Source organism: Mytilus galloprovincialis, chromosome 9 (genome assembly GCF_965363235.1).
Source record: "Mytilus galloprovincialis chromosome 9, xbMytGall1.hap1.1, whole genome shotgun sequence".
Classification (NCBI taxonomy): domain Eukaryota; kingdom Metazoa; phylum Mollusca; class Bivalvia; order Mytilida; family Mytilidae; genus Mytilus; species Mytilus galloprovincialis.
The window spans coordinates 69,781,083-69,795,786 of NC_134846.1; the positions used below are offsets into that span (position 1 = coordinate 69,781,083).

The window sequence follows — 14,704 nt, forward strand, 5'->3', positions numbered from 1 at the left end:
AATACAATATATATTACAATATATATTACTAGTATATACACAATTCCAGGGCCGTAGGAAGGTTTTGTCAAGAAAGGGTGCGAAGGGGGTGGGTGTGGGAGGGGCACTCCCCTCCGTCAGTTTCGATTTTTTTTTTTGAAAATGGGGCACCTGTCCGAAGTTAAGAGTATTTTGGTCATTGGCGAAGCATTTAATTTTTAAAAGTTTTGGAAGAGGAATATACCAACGATACAAGAAGCGTTTTAATAAGATTTTGGGTAATTATGCTGTGCTTAAGGTTAAGGCTTAACATTTTGAGTTTAACTGTTATTGATTTATTTGACATATACAGAGTTCATTTTTTTTTTACATAAATAAGGCCGTTAGTTTTCTCTTTTGAATTGTTTTACATTGTCTTATCGGGGCCTTTTATAGCTGACTATGCAGTATGGGCTTTGCTCATTGTTGAAGGCCGTACCGTGTAAGGTGACCTATAGTTGTTAATGTCTGTGTCATTTTGGTCTTTTGTGGATAGTTGTCTCATTGGCAATCATACCACATCTTCTTTTTTATATTGTAAAGTAAGAAGTTCCTGTTCTTTTGAGAAGTAGTTTACGTTGCCAATTCTAAATTACTTTTTTTGTGTTATCCAATTCCATATATCTAAGATGGAGTTTACAAAACGAGTTGATGATTTTTTCATAAGAATGATCAAAACCATATTCTAATGCAACAACGTTTGTAACGTTCATCTTGATTGGATAACGTCACTTTCTTACATGGCATCAATTGACAATTGATGTTATGGGACGTACGCGCAAGCGCAGACGGCATATGACAGATTTTGAATACATGTTTTAACGTTGTTTTCTGTCAGTTTCATTAGAATGGAGATGACAATATTGTATTTTAAGCTCCCACGGCATCAATTTGGGATTTGATGGTCGCAAATACCCGTTTACTGTCTCCGCTAACGCGTCGCCAGTAAACTTAATTTGCGACCATCAAATCCCCAATTGATGCCGTCGGAGCTTAAAATACAATACAGTTATCTCCTAAATGGATATGAATAAGTGAAAGAGCACTTAAACGGTCAGTGGTCATAGAGGCTCTATATATAATGATGGAGCCGTCGAAGGGACCTGGCAGACTTTTCACGCTCAGCATTTGTAACTGGTGAAGTATACGCCAATTTGAGTAAAGTGTAGATATTCGGGTACAGCAATGCATCACAGTTCTTGATAGCTGTCAGTGCACATGAATCTGGGATAACACTATCAGAATCAAGTACATTTTGAAGAATACAATCCTTGTACCATTGACATTCCTCTTCTACAAGAACTTCAGACATTTCTGCATCTTATTAAGGAATGACTGTAATATTTTTTCTGTCTATGAAGAAATAACATAAAAAATTTGGTGCACACTGAATAACGGGTTATTTAAGAGTGTGCACCACATTTTTTTATGTTATTTCGAATAGACAGAAAAAAATTACAGTCATTCCTTAATAAGATGCAGAAATGTCTGAAGTTCTTATAATTTAAAATTAATTCTAAATTCAATTTTAAACCGTAGAAAACCATGAAAAAACGTTGATGAAGTCCCAGTCACATGACTAAATTATGTCTATGGGTTGATAACAAAATAACGTCAGCCAATCAGAAGACGCATTACATCCAAAATTAAATTATTGGTATATATTTTTAAAAAATTGCACATTGATTTATTTCGTAATAATTTTTTGAAAACATCGATTTTAGTTGAAATGATAGAACATTTTTTGAGTGGGAACTCACTTTAATCTTATGACTGTATATCAATATGATGTTGATTCATACAGAGTTTCAGTTTACAGTGACTTGACTGATAGTGTTGCTATCCAACAATTGCAATTCATTCAAAATTTTGACCAAATTGCAATTTGTTTTATTAAACCAAATTGTTCAACTGGTCAGAAATTTGAACAAATTGTTCAGTCAAAATGTAAAGTGCAAGGTGATAAAATAAATCATACTTACAATCCTATAAGACTTTAACTCCACTGTGTTGATGTTATTTTTAAATTAGTTTATCAATCTGTATAGGTATATATAGCTATTACCATACTAAAGGTGAACTGTTTTATTTGTAATTGCTATAAAAATGTCCAAACTAAGCTTTTATATAGTTTTTCTTTCAAAATGTATTCTATATTCATAAGAATCACACAGTATATGAATAAAAACATCATATTCAGTAAAATAATTTGTAAAATTGCAATATATTTGTAGGAAGGGGAGATAATCTTTTTTGGTTTCAAAAAGTCTTTATTCAAAAGAATAGTATTTTAGGTTATTTCCCCAAGGAAACTTATCAATAGCATATTGTTATTTCACATATAGTTTACTGAATATATGATGTATTATTTTAAATGATACCGGTATATGATTCTTATAAATATAAAATCCTTTTCGAAAGAAAAACTATATAAAAGCTTAGGTTGGACATTTTTATAGCAATTCAAAATAAAATAGTTGACCTTTAGTATGGTAATGGCTATAATATAACATATATGATATAATATATCAATACAGTGGAGTTAAAGGCTTATAGGATTGTAAGTATATTTTATTTTATCACCTTGCACTTTCACATTTTGACTGAACAATTTGTTCAAATTTTTGACCAGCTGAACAATTTGGATTAATAAAACAAATTGCAATTTGGTCAAAATTTTGAATGAGTTGCAATTGGTATAATTATATTATATCATATATGTTATATTATAGCCATTACCATACTAAAGGTCAACTATTTTATTTTGAATTGCTATAAAAATGTCCAAACTAAGCTTTTATATAGTTTTTCTTTCGAAAAGGATTTTATATTTATAAGAATCATATATCATTTAAAATAATACATCATATATTCAGTAAACTATATGTGAAATAACAATATGCTATTGATAAGTTTCCTTTGGGAAATAACCTAAAATACTATTCTTTTGAATAAAGACTTTTTGAAACCAAAAAAGATTATCTCCCCTTCCTACAAATATATTGCAATTTTACAAATTATTTTACTGAGTATGATGTTTTTATTCATATACTGTGTGATTCTTATGAATATAGAATACATTTTGAAAGAAAAACTATATAAAAGCTTAGTTTGGACATTTTTATAGCAATTACAAATAAAACAGTTCACCTTTAGTATGGTAATAGCTATATATAACTATACAGATTGATAAACTAATTTAAAAATAACATCAACACAGTGGAGTTAAAGTCTTATAGGATTGTAAGTATGATTTATTTTATCACCTTGCACTTTCACATTTTGACTGAACAATTTGTTCAAATTTCTGACCAGTTGAACAATTTGGTTTAATAAAACAAATTGCAATTTGGTCAAAATTTTGAATGAATTGCAATTGTTGGATAGCAACACTATCAGTCAAGTCACTGTAATTCTTTTTCGAATTTCGGGATGTCGAGATTTAAATTTATTCAAATTCTGGACCTCGGGATTTCGTCTTTTAAGGATTGAATTTCGGGACTAGAACCCCCCTCTAGAAGCATAAAAGATTTATTGCACATTAGTTCTATGACAATTTTAACGTCTCATCAACAAGAAATTGGTGTTGACCTGTACAGACTCTAATGTAATATGGTTATACGGTTCAAAAGGACTGGGTTTGAATTATAAAATGACAAATATAAGGCTAAATAATTGAAAAGATATATGAGGGGAGCAGTGACCATGGGGTACCTTACCCTCGCTCTCCGCCCCCTTTATCCCTTCTCCTCATGTAACCCCTGCCAGTGACACCTTTTCATCCCGTTTCTTCACTCCCCGCTCCCGGCCCTTTCATTCCCCGTACCACGCCCCTCGCCTCCCTGGGCAACATATGGAAATGGGGAATATGTCAAAGAGACAACAACCCGACCATAGAACAGACAACAGCAGAAGGCCACCCATAGGTCTTCAAGGCAGCGAGAAATTCGCGCACCCGGAAGCGTCCTACAGCTGGCCCCTTAACAAATATATATGCTAGTTCACGGTGATAATGGACGTCATACTAAAGATGATTTCTCAAACTGTATCATAGATGTCCTATTCTGTGACAGAAAGATCACGGTAACCCGTCAGCGTGGATGACAAATGGTCATCCGTGCCGGAAAATTCTTATATTTTTTTTTTGAAAGAGGGGGGTGCGATCGCACCTGACGCACCTCCCCTTCTGACGGCCATGAATTCAATTATTCAAATATACAAATGGTAATAAATTATGCATTCCCAATACACTTAACTTAATAAATAGTTACCTTTCAAAACTACCTTTTTAACTACTGCATGTTATATTAGTCTTTAAAAATACACCTTCCCATTTCAATTGCAGGTTTATAATAAAAACAAAGATTTCACTTAAAGTTCTCATTTTAGAATACTTACTTGCAATAGTAATCATTAAACAGAAAAGAACAGTTAGATGAGGCTGGACAAGGACTCGACAAATCACATTTGTCTACAATATCTTGACATCTGTCACCTGACCAACCATCTAGGCATGTGCACCTGAAACTTGCTACGCCATTCTGACATGTACCTCCATGGAGACATGGGTTACTAGCACACTCATCTATGTCAATCTACCATGAGAAAAAAAATCAACTTTTGTCAATATATCTTGCATAAGTTAATTCATTTTAAGTAAAGTAAGTTCAATCAAGCACACTCATTTATACTGATCATAGATGTTTTTATTATTGCGAAAAACAGGACAAGTTTATAATCACAATAATTTGAAATTGTATTTTAAATTTTTGTATTGGAATTAAACAAGATTTTTTTCAATATCCCAAAAATGAAAATTGAATTTTAGTCAAAATTGACAAAATCACAATTATAAATGCCCCCAATAATTTTTGAATATAGATATTAGGTTTGTACACTTACTGAACAGTTTCTGCCTGTGTAACCAGCTCGACATTCACACATGAAGTCATTTATACCATCTAAACATCTATTTGTTCCTGGGAATGTACATGGACTAGAGAGACAATCCTGTCTGTTATTCTGACAAATGGTCCCTAGAAAAAATATAACGAGAAATGGATCAAAGCCCTAAATGACCAGATTGCAATATTTGTGAAGTATAATTATAGTGTGTAAAGTAAGTTCAATCAAGCACACTTGAGAGATCCGAACTAACAAGTATAGGAGTTGATCATAAAACTTTTGGTACCCAGTTTTGTAAATTTTTTATAAAATAATCCCTAGAAAAGTCTAGAAAAATGTGAAAAAATTCTTCAAACAATTACATAATAGCAAGTGCACAAGTTCAACAGAAGTGGTTTTTTTTCTGTGAAGTCTTATAGATAATTTCAAAAGGAGACAAAATTACATAAGTGAGTTGATTACACATATAATGTACCCACTTTCTCCCACCTACATGCCTTTCATCACCAATTTTTCACCATACTAGTGTCTAACCTAGCTAGAGACTTCAACATCAAATTATTTATATTCAGAAGAAACATGACTTAATGTTAAACTTACCATCAAATCCATCAGGACAGTCACACTGATAGTTGCTCAATATATCCCTACATGTACCTCCATTCAGACAAGGGTTAACGTGTGGACAGTCATCAATGTTATGTTGACACAGGGAACCAGTATAACCATTTGGACAGTTACATCTGAACCCACCGAGAATATTGACACAGTTTCCACTATTCTGACATGGGTTAGGGTAATTGTTACAGTAATTCTGGTTGGTGCACTGTCTTCCTTTAAAGACTGAAATAAAATTGATCAAAACATGTAAGGAATACTTAAATTATCATGTGATTAATTCACAAGTACACAAAATAGTCATGCACAAAAGCAGAATAAACAATTTTGAAAAATCTGGTCAGCTGTGATTGTGTGATGACTTCGAATAAGTTCTATCACATAAAAACTAATAGAGATTATCATTGAATTTCTATATATATTATTGTTATAAGGTTCAGTGGGGTATTCATTGATTTGAGGTAACTGAAAAACCCTGTTACATACACCATAGTAGTTCATTAATTCCCTGGGTAAATAATAAACCTTTGGTAACACATTCAGACAGGTGAAAAATTGACCTTTGGTATCAATTACAGACTGTTGAATAATTGACCTTTGGTACTAAATACAGACGAGAAAATAATTGACCATTGGTATCAAATTTTGGCAGGAAATTCAGGATCACCTGGTAAATTTTGTAAACTTCCATTATTGTTTTGCTAGGCATAAATGATCTGTGAAATGAATTTATCACTTTATAAATTCTGTGTGTCCAAAAGAATTTCTTGGAATGCTTTCTTCAAGGAACCAGAATTTAAAAGCAATTATTTAAATATCTGTACACATTAGAAGCTATATGACCAAACTAATCTAAAACCTAAAAAGAATAGACTGATTCATCTAATGTCAGCTTTGCTTCAGAATACTGGAACCTTATTTTCTTGTTGTAATAACATAAACAGTACCAATTTTTCTGCACCTGATGGGCATTTCAACAATCAATGTTTCTTAATTGATGCTCTGACAAGACCAAATATTTGTAAATCTAAAGCTTGTTTAAAATATGAAGAGATATTAACCAAAAAGGACCAAAAAGTATAGACAAAGCTGGGCAAAGAATCAGAGCTTTGCATGTAAAGATTGACAAAATACCACAATGTAGAAGCCAATTTACCTTCATTTGCACTACATCTATAGCGCACTTCATAATCTTCACAATCATTATTGATACTGTTGGTACATTCTAAACCATTAGTACTACATGATAATGATATTGTGTCTCCAGTCTGGTAATCAAAAGTTAATGTTTTGTTAAATACACGACATTCAGCTCCTACAGGTTCTGTACCACTGCATAGATTCACACCATACTAAAATACAAGATTTACAATACTTAAGTTATTAAAAAATTGACACAACATTGCATTTTGCATAACTATACACCTTATTGCCATTTGTCAGCCATTACTGGATATCATAAAGGTTCCCATAAAATTTTGACTTCATTGTGGCAATATATCGAACGCCACAATTGAGAAGTGATTATTGTATGACTTCAAAAGTTCAACCAGCACAGATTCTTGTGTCAACCATCGCAGATTTCCAAATAGCAATAAGGTGTAATGTTCAAAGTCCAATTAATGAAGAAGCTCCATTTGAGGATTTATACTAGATATACTTATGCTAATGTTGGCAGCAGATAACCTGCTATAAAGACCACATATTGAATATCTTTAGATTTAATATAAATGTGTATTTAAAAATCATAAATAGCAATGTTTAAATGTTCATAGTGCAACTAGTATTTAATGATCCTTAATGGAATGAGTTGTCCATTACATGATTACTAGATAAACCATGAAAACATTCCAATATTACATTATCAATTAAATTAGCACAAAAACATTTTGTATAACAACTTTGTGCAAGAAATGAGATTACCAATTCTGAAACAACTACATACCAAAAATCATTGATTTGCTATAAGTTGTTCATCTTAAACTGACCTAACCAAGAGTTTAAACACAGGGATGGGTCACGCATTTCCCCATGGAAACTTATTAAATTTTAGAAAATGAAAAGATGGACAAACATAATGCCTAATTGTCTAACACTGGGTATAACATCAAAGATTGACTTCATTTCATTCCCATAGATACACCATTACTTACTGTTGTTAATGATGTTCTTCTTTCATTATCACCATTTCCTGTATCTGGACTGTCAATGTTAAACCATGGTGTGTAAAAATCATCTAAAAAAAAAATAACTTCTCTTTATATTATACTGCATATCTTTATGTAAATTTCTTGATGTTGTTTCATAAACTCAATAATATCATAGTCAATGTGATTATGTACCAATGTAATCTAGTAAAACAATTTCTTGTGTTCTTTAGCATGTTAACTAAATCTAGTTGAGTGGAGTTCAAATCTAAAGGGATTGTAATTACAAAGATACTAAGATGAAAAAGAACTCAACAAATGGTCACTCTTCTTAACTTCTGCCTTCTTTTACTTTAGGGGTCCCAACCCATATAGAGCTATACTTAACTCTCCCCACCCCAAACCTAACCCTAACCAATACCTAAATCATTCATCTAGTATCAATAATAGACTTGATATAATGAGCAACAACTCAAAAAGTCAATCATATACTGAAAATTCAGAAATTATTGTGATACTTTTATTATTGCGAAAAATACGACAGGGTTATAATTTAATATAATATAATTGTAATAATTTAAACTACCCGGTAGCATTTTGAAATTATTTATATGAATTAAACAGGATTTATCTCAATAACACAAAGATTTAAATCACATTTTATCGTAAAATGACAAAATCGTAATAATAATTGCACACAATAATTTCTGAATTTACAGTATTCGCTATCAACAAAACAGGTTCAATAATAAAACTAGAGGCTCTAAAGAGCCTGTGTCGCTCACCTTGGTCTATGTGAATATTAAACAAAGGACGCAGATGGATTCATGACAAAATTGTGTTTTGGTGATGGTGATGTGTTTGTAAATCTTACTTTACTGAACATTCTTGCTGCTTACAATTATCTCTATCTATAATGAACTTGGCCAAGTAGTTTCAGAGGAGAAGATTTTTGTAAAAGATAACTAAGATTTACGAAAAATGGTTCAAAATTGACTATAAAGGGCAATAACTCCTAAAGGGGTCAACTGACCATTTCAGTCATGTTGACTTATTTGTAAAACTTACTTTGCTGAACATTATTGCTGTCTACAGTTTATCTCTATCTATAATAATATTCAAGATAAATAACCCAAAACAGCAAAATTTCCTTAAAATTACCAATTCAGGGGCAGCAACCCAACAACAGGTTTTCCGATTCATCTGTAAATTTCAGGGCAGATAGATCTTGACCTGATAATCAATTTTACTTCGTGTCAGATTTGCTCTAAATGCTTTGGTTTTTGAGTTATAAGCCAAAAACTGAATTTTACCCCTATGTTCTATATTTAGCTGTGGTGGCCACTTGGTTGGTTGGCCGGGTCACGCCACACAATTTTTAAACTAGATACCCCAATTGTGATTGTGGCCAAGTTTGGTTTAATTTGGCCCAGTAGTTTCAGAGAAGAAGATTTTTGTAAAAGATTACTAAGATTTACGAAAAATGGTTAAAAATTGACTATAAAGGGCAATAACTCCTAAAGGGGTCAACTGACCATTTCTGTAATGTTGACTTATTTGTAAATCTTACTTTGCTGAACATTATTGCTGTTTACAGTTTATCTCTATCTATAATAATATTCAAGATAATAACCAAAAACAGCAAAATTTCCTTAAAATTACCAATTCAGGGGCAGCAACCCAACAACGGGTTGTCCGATTCATCTGAAAATTGCAGGGCAGATTGATCTTGACCTGATAAACAATTTTACCCCATGTCAGATTTGCCCTAAATGCTTTGGTTTTTGAGTTATAAGCCAAAAACTGCATTTTACCCCTATGTTCTATTTTTAGCCATGGCGGCCATCTTGGTTGGTTGGCCGGGTCACGCCACATATTTTTTAAACTAGATACCCCAATGATGATTGTGGCCAAGTTTGGTTTAATTTGGCCCAGTAGTTTCAGAGGAGAAGATTTTTGTAAAAGTTAACGACGACGGACGACGGACGCCGGACGCAAAGTGATGGGCCAGGTGAGCTAAAAAGTTGCCATAAAAATAATAAGTTTCAAAAACTTGCCTGTTGGTCTGATGCAAGTCTTTACATATAGATTGTAGCTAGTATCGGTAGTTCTGTCTGTTGGGATTGAGTTATAGAAGATGTGACATAATTTATCACTTGGCTTGTAAACAACACCACGACATGCATCCTTGTTTGTACCACATACAGCCAAACAATCTTCAATAGTATCTTTTGTTTGTTGTTGTGAATTACTCAGTGTTGGAACAGTATTCACATGAAGTTCATAATGACATAAATCTCCTACAAATAAATGTAAAATGATTTAACACTGGATTCCAAAGGTTAAACATGTAAATTATGGCACACAAATAGAGTGGTAGACTGACTGTATCTCTAGTGTGGTATACAGAATGTATCTCTAGTGTCATATATCTGTAAATATCTCTTGTGTGGTATACAGAATGTATCTCTAACGTGGTATACTGACTGTATCTCTAGTGTGGTATACTGACTATCTCTAGTGTGGTATACAGAATGTATCTCTAGTGTAGTATACAGAATGTATATCTAGTGTCGTATATCTGTAAGTATCTCTAGTGTGGTATACATAATTCCTCAGTAAAGGACCTAAATATCGTCCCCCGTCAATTACTAATTGGAATGAGTGTCGTAATATCATCCACGACTCACTCCATACTTACTGTATGAAATGGATAAAACGGGAAAAAGCTGACAAAAAATCTTTGGACTCTTTTTTTAATTCAGTAATGAAGATAGTTGATATACGTATTCAACATTTTAAAGAACATTTTACTATAAACAATAACCACAATAAACCTATTTCTCGTATCAAACATAAACTAAAAGAACTAGCCAAGGAATTTGTTTTTGTCCCGGCAGATAAAGCTGCTAATAATATTATTATTGTTTGACGTAAATTTTACATTGAGGTTCTGAAAAAGGAAATCACCAATTCACAATCATTCCAACTGACTCCATTTTCAGAAAACGAAATCTGTAACAAAAATAAACTTTTAGCCACCGCTTTACAAGCAGAACCAAATACAATGAAAGTCCCAACTATGTATTGGCTTCCGAAGCTACACAAAACCCCTTACAAATATAGATTTATTTCGTCTTCAAGCCATTGTTCAACTACTAAATTGTCTATTCTTCTTACCAGCACACTTTGTACAATTAAAAACCTGATAATAAATTGTTCAAATAAGGCCTTCGAAAATAGTGGAATAAATTACTTTTGGAGTGTCAAGAACTCGTTGGAAGTACTTGATAAATTGCATGCTTATATTGGTGATTTTGAATCTGTTCAAAGTTTTGATTTTTCTACCCTGTATACCACATTGCCTCACATTCTCATTAAGAAAAAATTCACACACCTAATTAAATGGGCATTCAAAAAATCAGAATGTGAATATATATGTTCAAACTCTTTTAGGTCATTTTTTAGTAGCAATAAACAAAAAAACTATGTTAATTGGACATGCTTTGATACTATATATGCCCTTGAATTTTTACTAGATAACATTTTTGTTCGCTTTGGGGATTCCGTATATCGTCAGATTATCGGAATTCCAATGGGGACTAACTGTGCACCACTTATTGCGGACCTGTTTTTGTATTGTTATGAGTTACAATTTATGACAAAAATAAGCAAAGACCCATCGAAACAACATCTGATAAACAAATTTAATAATACTTTTAGATATTTGGATGATATTCTGGCTCTCAATAATGACGACTTCAGTATGTATATTAATGAAATTTATCCTGTTGAACTTACTTTAAATAAAGTTAATACTAACAATGACCACTGCCCTTTTCTCGATCTTGATATCTATATCACTAATGGAAAGCTGAATACTAAAATTTATGATAAAAGGGATGATTTTTCATTTCCTATCGTTAATTATCCGTTTTTAGATGGTGACGTTCCCTTGTCACCATCTTACGGTGTTTATATATCTCAACTTGTACGATTCGCTCGTGTATGTAACAATGTTTTAGATTTTAACGAGAGAAATTTATGTATTACTGAAAAATTATTACACCAGGGTTTTCGATATCACAAACTAGTCAAAACATTTACTAAATTTTATCATCGGTATAAAGACATCATTCGTAAATATAGCTCAACATGCAGACTTCTAATACGTTCAGGTATTTCACATCCATTTTTTTATGGTAATATTCTTTATAAAGCACAAAGGTGTCAGTATTCACCTCAGAAACTTACAAAACCTTTGAATAGACTTATTAAGAAGGGATATAATTACGATACTGTTGTCAAGTCATTAAAGATTGCATATTTTAGCGTTAATATTGAGTCACTGATAAGGTCTTTGCATCGGAACTAAACACATTTATTCTAAAAACAGTTATTGGCATGACACGGGTTATGTTCTTCTCATATATGTTATGATGGTATGATACTAAACCCCTAACGGGAAGGATTGTGCCTGATGTTCATATGATGAAATCATAATCTTTCAGTCAGTTTAATTGAAGTCTGGAGCTGGCATGTCAGTTAACTGCTAGTAGTCTGTTGTTATTTATGTATTATTGTCATTTTGTTTATTTTCTTTGGTTACATCTTCTGACATCAGACTCGGACTTCTCTTGAACTGAATTTTAATGTGCGTATTGTTATGCGTTTACTTTTCTACATTGGTTAGAGGTATAGGGGGAGGGTTGAGATCTCACAAACATGTTTAACCCCGCCGCATTTTTGCGCCTGTCCCAAGTCAGGAGCCTCTGGCCTGTGTTAGTCTTGGATTATCTTAATTTTAGTTTCTTGTGTACAATTTGGAAATTAGTATGGCGTTCATTATCACTGGACTAGTATATATTTGTTTAGGGGCCAGCTGAAGGACGCCTCCGGGTGCGGGAATTTCTCGCTACATTGAAGACCTGTTAGTGACCCTCTGCTGTTGTTTTTTATTTGGTCGGGTTGTTGTCTCTTTGACACATTCCCCATTTCCATTCTCAATTTTATAATGTATCTCTAGTGTGGTATACTGAAAGTTCCTCTAGTGTGGTATACTGAATGTATCTCTAGTGTGGTAAACTGACTGTATTTCTAGTGTGGTATACGGAATGTATCTCTAGTGTGGTATACTGAATGTATCTCTAGTGTGGTATACTGAATGTATCTCATGTGGTATATCTGTAAGTATCTCTAGTGTGGTATACAGAATGTATATCTAGAATGGTATATCTGTATGTATCTCTAGTGTGGTATACAGAATGTATCTCTTGTGTGGTATACTGAATGTATCTCTAGTGTGGTATACAGAATGTATCTCTTGTGTGGTATACTGAATGTATCTCTAGTGTGGTATACAGAATGTATCTCTAGTGTGGTATACAGAATGTATCTCTAGTGGGTTTTACAGAATGTATCTCTAGTGTGGTATACAGAATGTATCTCTTGTGTGGTATACTGAATGTATCTGTAGTGTGGTATACTGAATGTATTTCTAGTGTAGTATACAGAATGTATATCTAGTGTGGTATATCTGTAAGTATCTCTAGTATGGTATACAGAATGTATCTCTAGTATGGTATATCTGTAAGATTCAGTCCTATTGTAATTTATCCGTCATGTAATAAGTGTTAAATACAGGCATGAATGTAGAAATCAGTCTTATCATCATATACATATGTACCACTTTATACTCACCATTAGAAAGGCCTTCGTTACAGACACATCTGTAGGAGTCTGTTCTATAATCATCTACACATGTTCCACCGTTACAGTTGACACATGGACTGGTACGAACCTCACATCGGGTACCAGAATAACCACTCTTACATTGACAGAAATATCCATTTACTCTGTCCTCACATGTTGCATCATTATAACATGGATTAGAATCACACTCCTCTGAAAACATAAAATCAAATCATTGATTAAATCAAACTCCTCTAAAATCAGAAATGACAACTGCACATCAAACTCCTCTGAATTGAGAAAATGATAACATGGAACCATATATCAAACTCCTCAGATATCTTAAAACTATACAAAAAAAATACGTCAAACAACTCTAAAATCTGAAAATTAGAAGATGAAATATATCTAACATGGACTATATCAAACTCTTTTGAAATCAGAAAATGATTACATGGACTTTAAATGAAAAATGAAAAATCTTATATCTATTGTAAATTTTCTAATTTTAGAATTTAAAAAAAAATATTATAATTTTGTATTAAAATTCCCACATATCTTCACTATAAAAATGTTTAGAAGATTCATGTCTTATTAGTTTTATATTTAAAAAATTATAACTACTTACGAATATTTACACTACAATCGTCCCCAGTATAACCAGCATTACAGGTACACTTTCTGCGGACATTATCATAGCTTGTACATGCACCATTAACACAGGGCTTATCCTGGCATATATTGGACTGTCCAATGCAACTAATTAAAACAAATACAACATTACAAACAACAAATATGACTAAAACACTAGCTTAAGGTACCATCTAATGAACAACACCTATATCATCTATTCTAAATTCCTTTTTTAGTGAGGATTCACATGGCAGGGGTGCTGCATGCATAGGAAATGCTTACGCTAAGAGTGTACCCAGGCTTTATCCTTTGGAGGTTATGTGGTTCCCTTATCTTTTTCTTTTCACATTAATTTGCATCTTCTTCATAGATTTATGATATTTGAACTTTAATACACTGTAGCTGCTACTGATTTGACAGTTGAAACACAATAAAAATTAAAATGAAATTGTTCAAAGAACAATTGAAGGTCATTTCACCATAAAAAAATATTGATTTGATAAGAACAAAAAAAATACAAAATGTCCACGGAAAAGAGAAAGACTTTATTATGTAACATATACATGATAAATACAATTTTCATCCATACTTTTCTTAAAAATTTCTTTCCATACTTTATGAAAAGCCTTCACCACTTATACATATTTCAGACTTGGTAACATTTACCTATTCTTTAATGAGCTACAAGTATT

At 32.5% G+C, this 14,704-nt stretch overlaps 1 protein-coding gene across 3 annotated transcripts in view; it reads right to left on the reverse strand.

Moving 5' to 3' along the window:
- LOC143045784 (uncharacterized) overlaps positions 1 to 14,704 on the reverse strand; it is a 104,872-nt gene that overhangs the window by 39,099 nt on the left and 51,069 nt on the right. For all 3 annotated transcript variants that reach the window (XM_076218536.1, XM_076218537.1, XM_076218535.1), the window contains 8 exons: positions 14,008 to 14,138; positions 13,389 to 13,592; positions 9,746 to 9,988; positions 7,695 to 7,777; positions 6,698 to 6,893; positions 5,524 to 5,766; positions 4,921 to 5,054; positions 4,417 to 4,613 (listed from right to left, as the gene is read on the reverse strand). In XM_076218536.1, the coding sequence (XP_076074651.1) occupies positions 4,417 to 4,613; positions 4,921 to 5,054; positions 5,524 to 5,766; positions 6,698 to 6,893; positions 7,695 to 7,777; positions 9,746 to 9,988; positions 13,389 to 13,592; positions 14,008 to 14,138 (1,431 nt within the window). The remainder of the gene's footprint in view (positions 1 to 4,416; positions 4,614 to 4,920; positions 5,055 to 5,523; positions 5,767 to 6,697; positions 6,894 to 7,694; positions 7,778 to 9,745; positions 9,989 to 13,388; positions 13,593 to 14,007; positions 14,139 to 14,704) is intronic.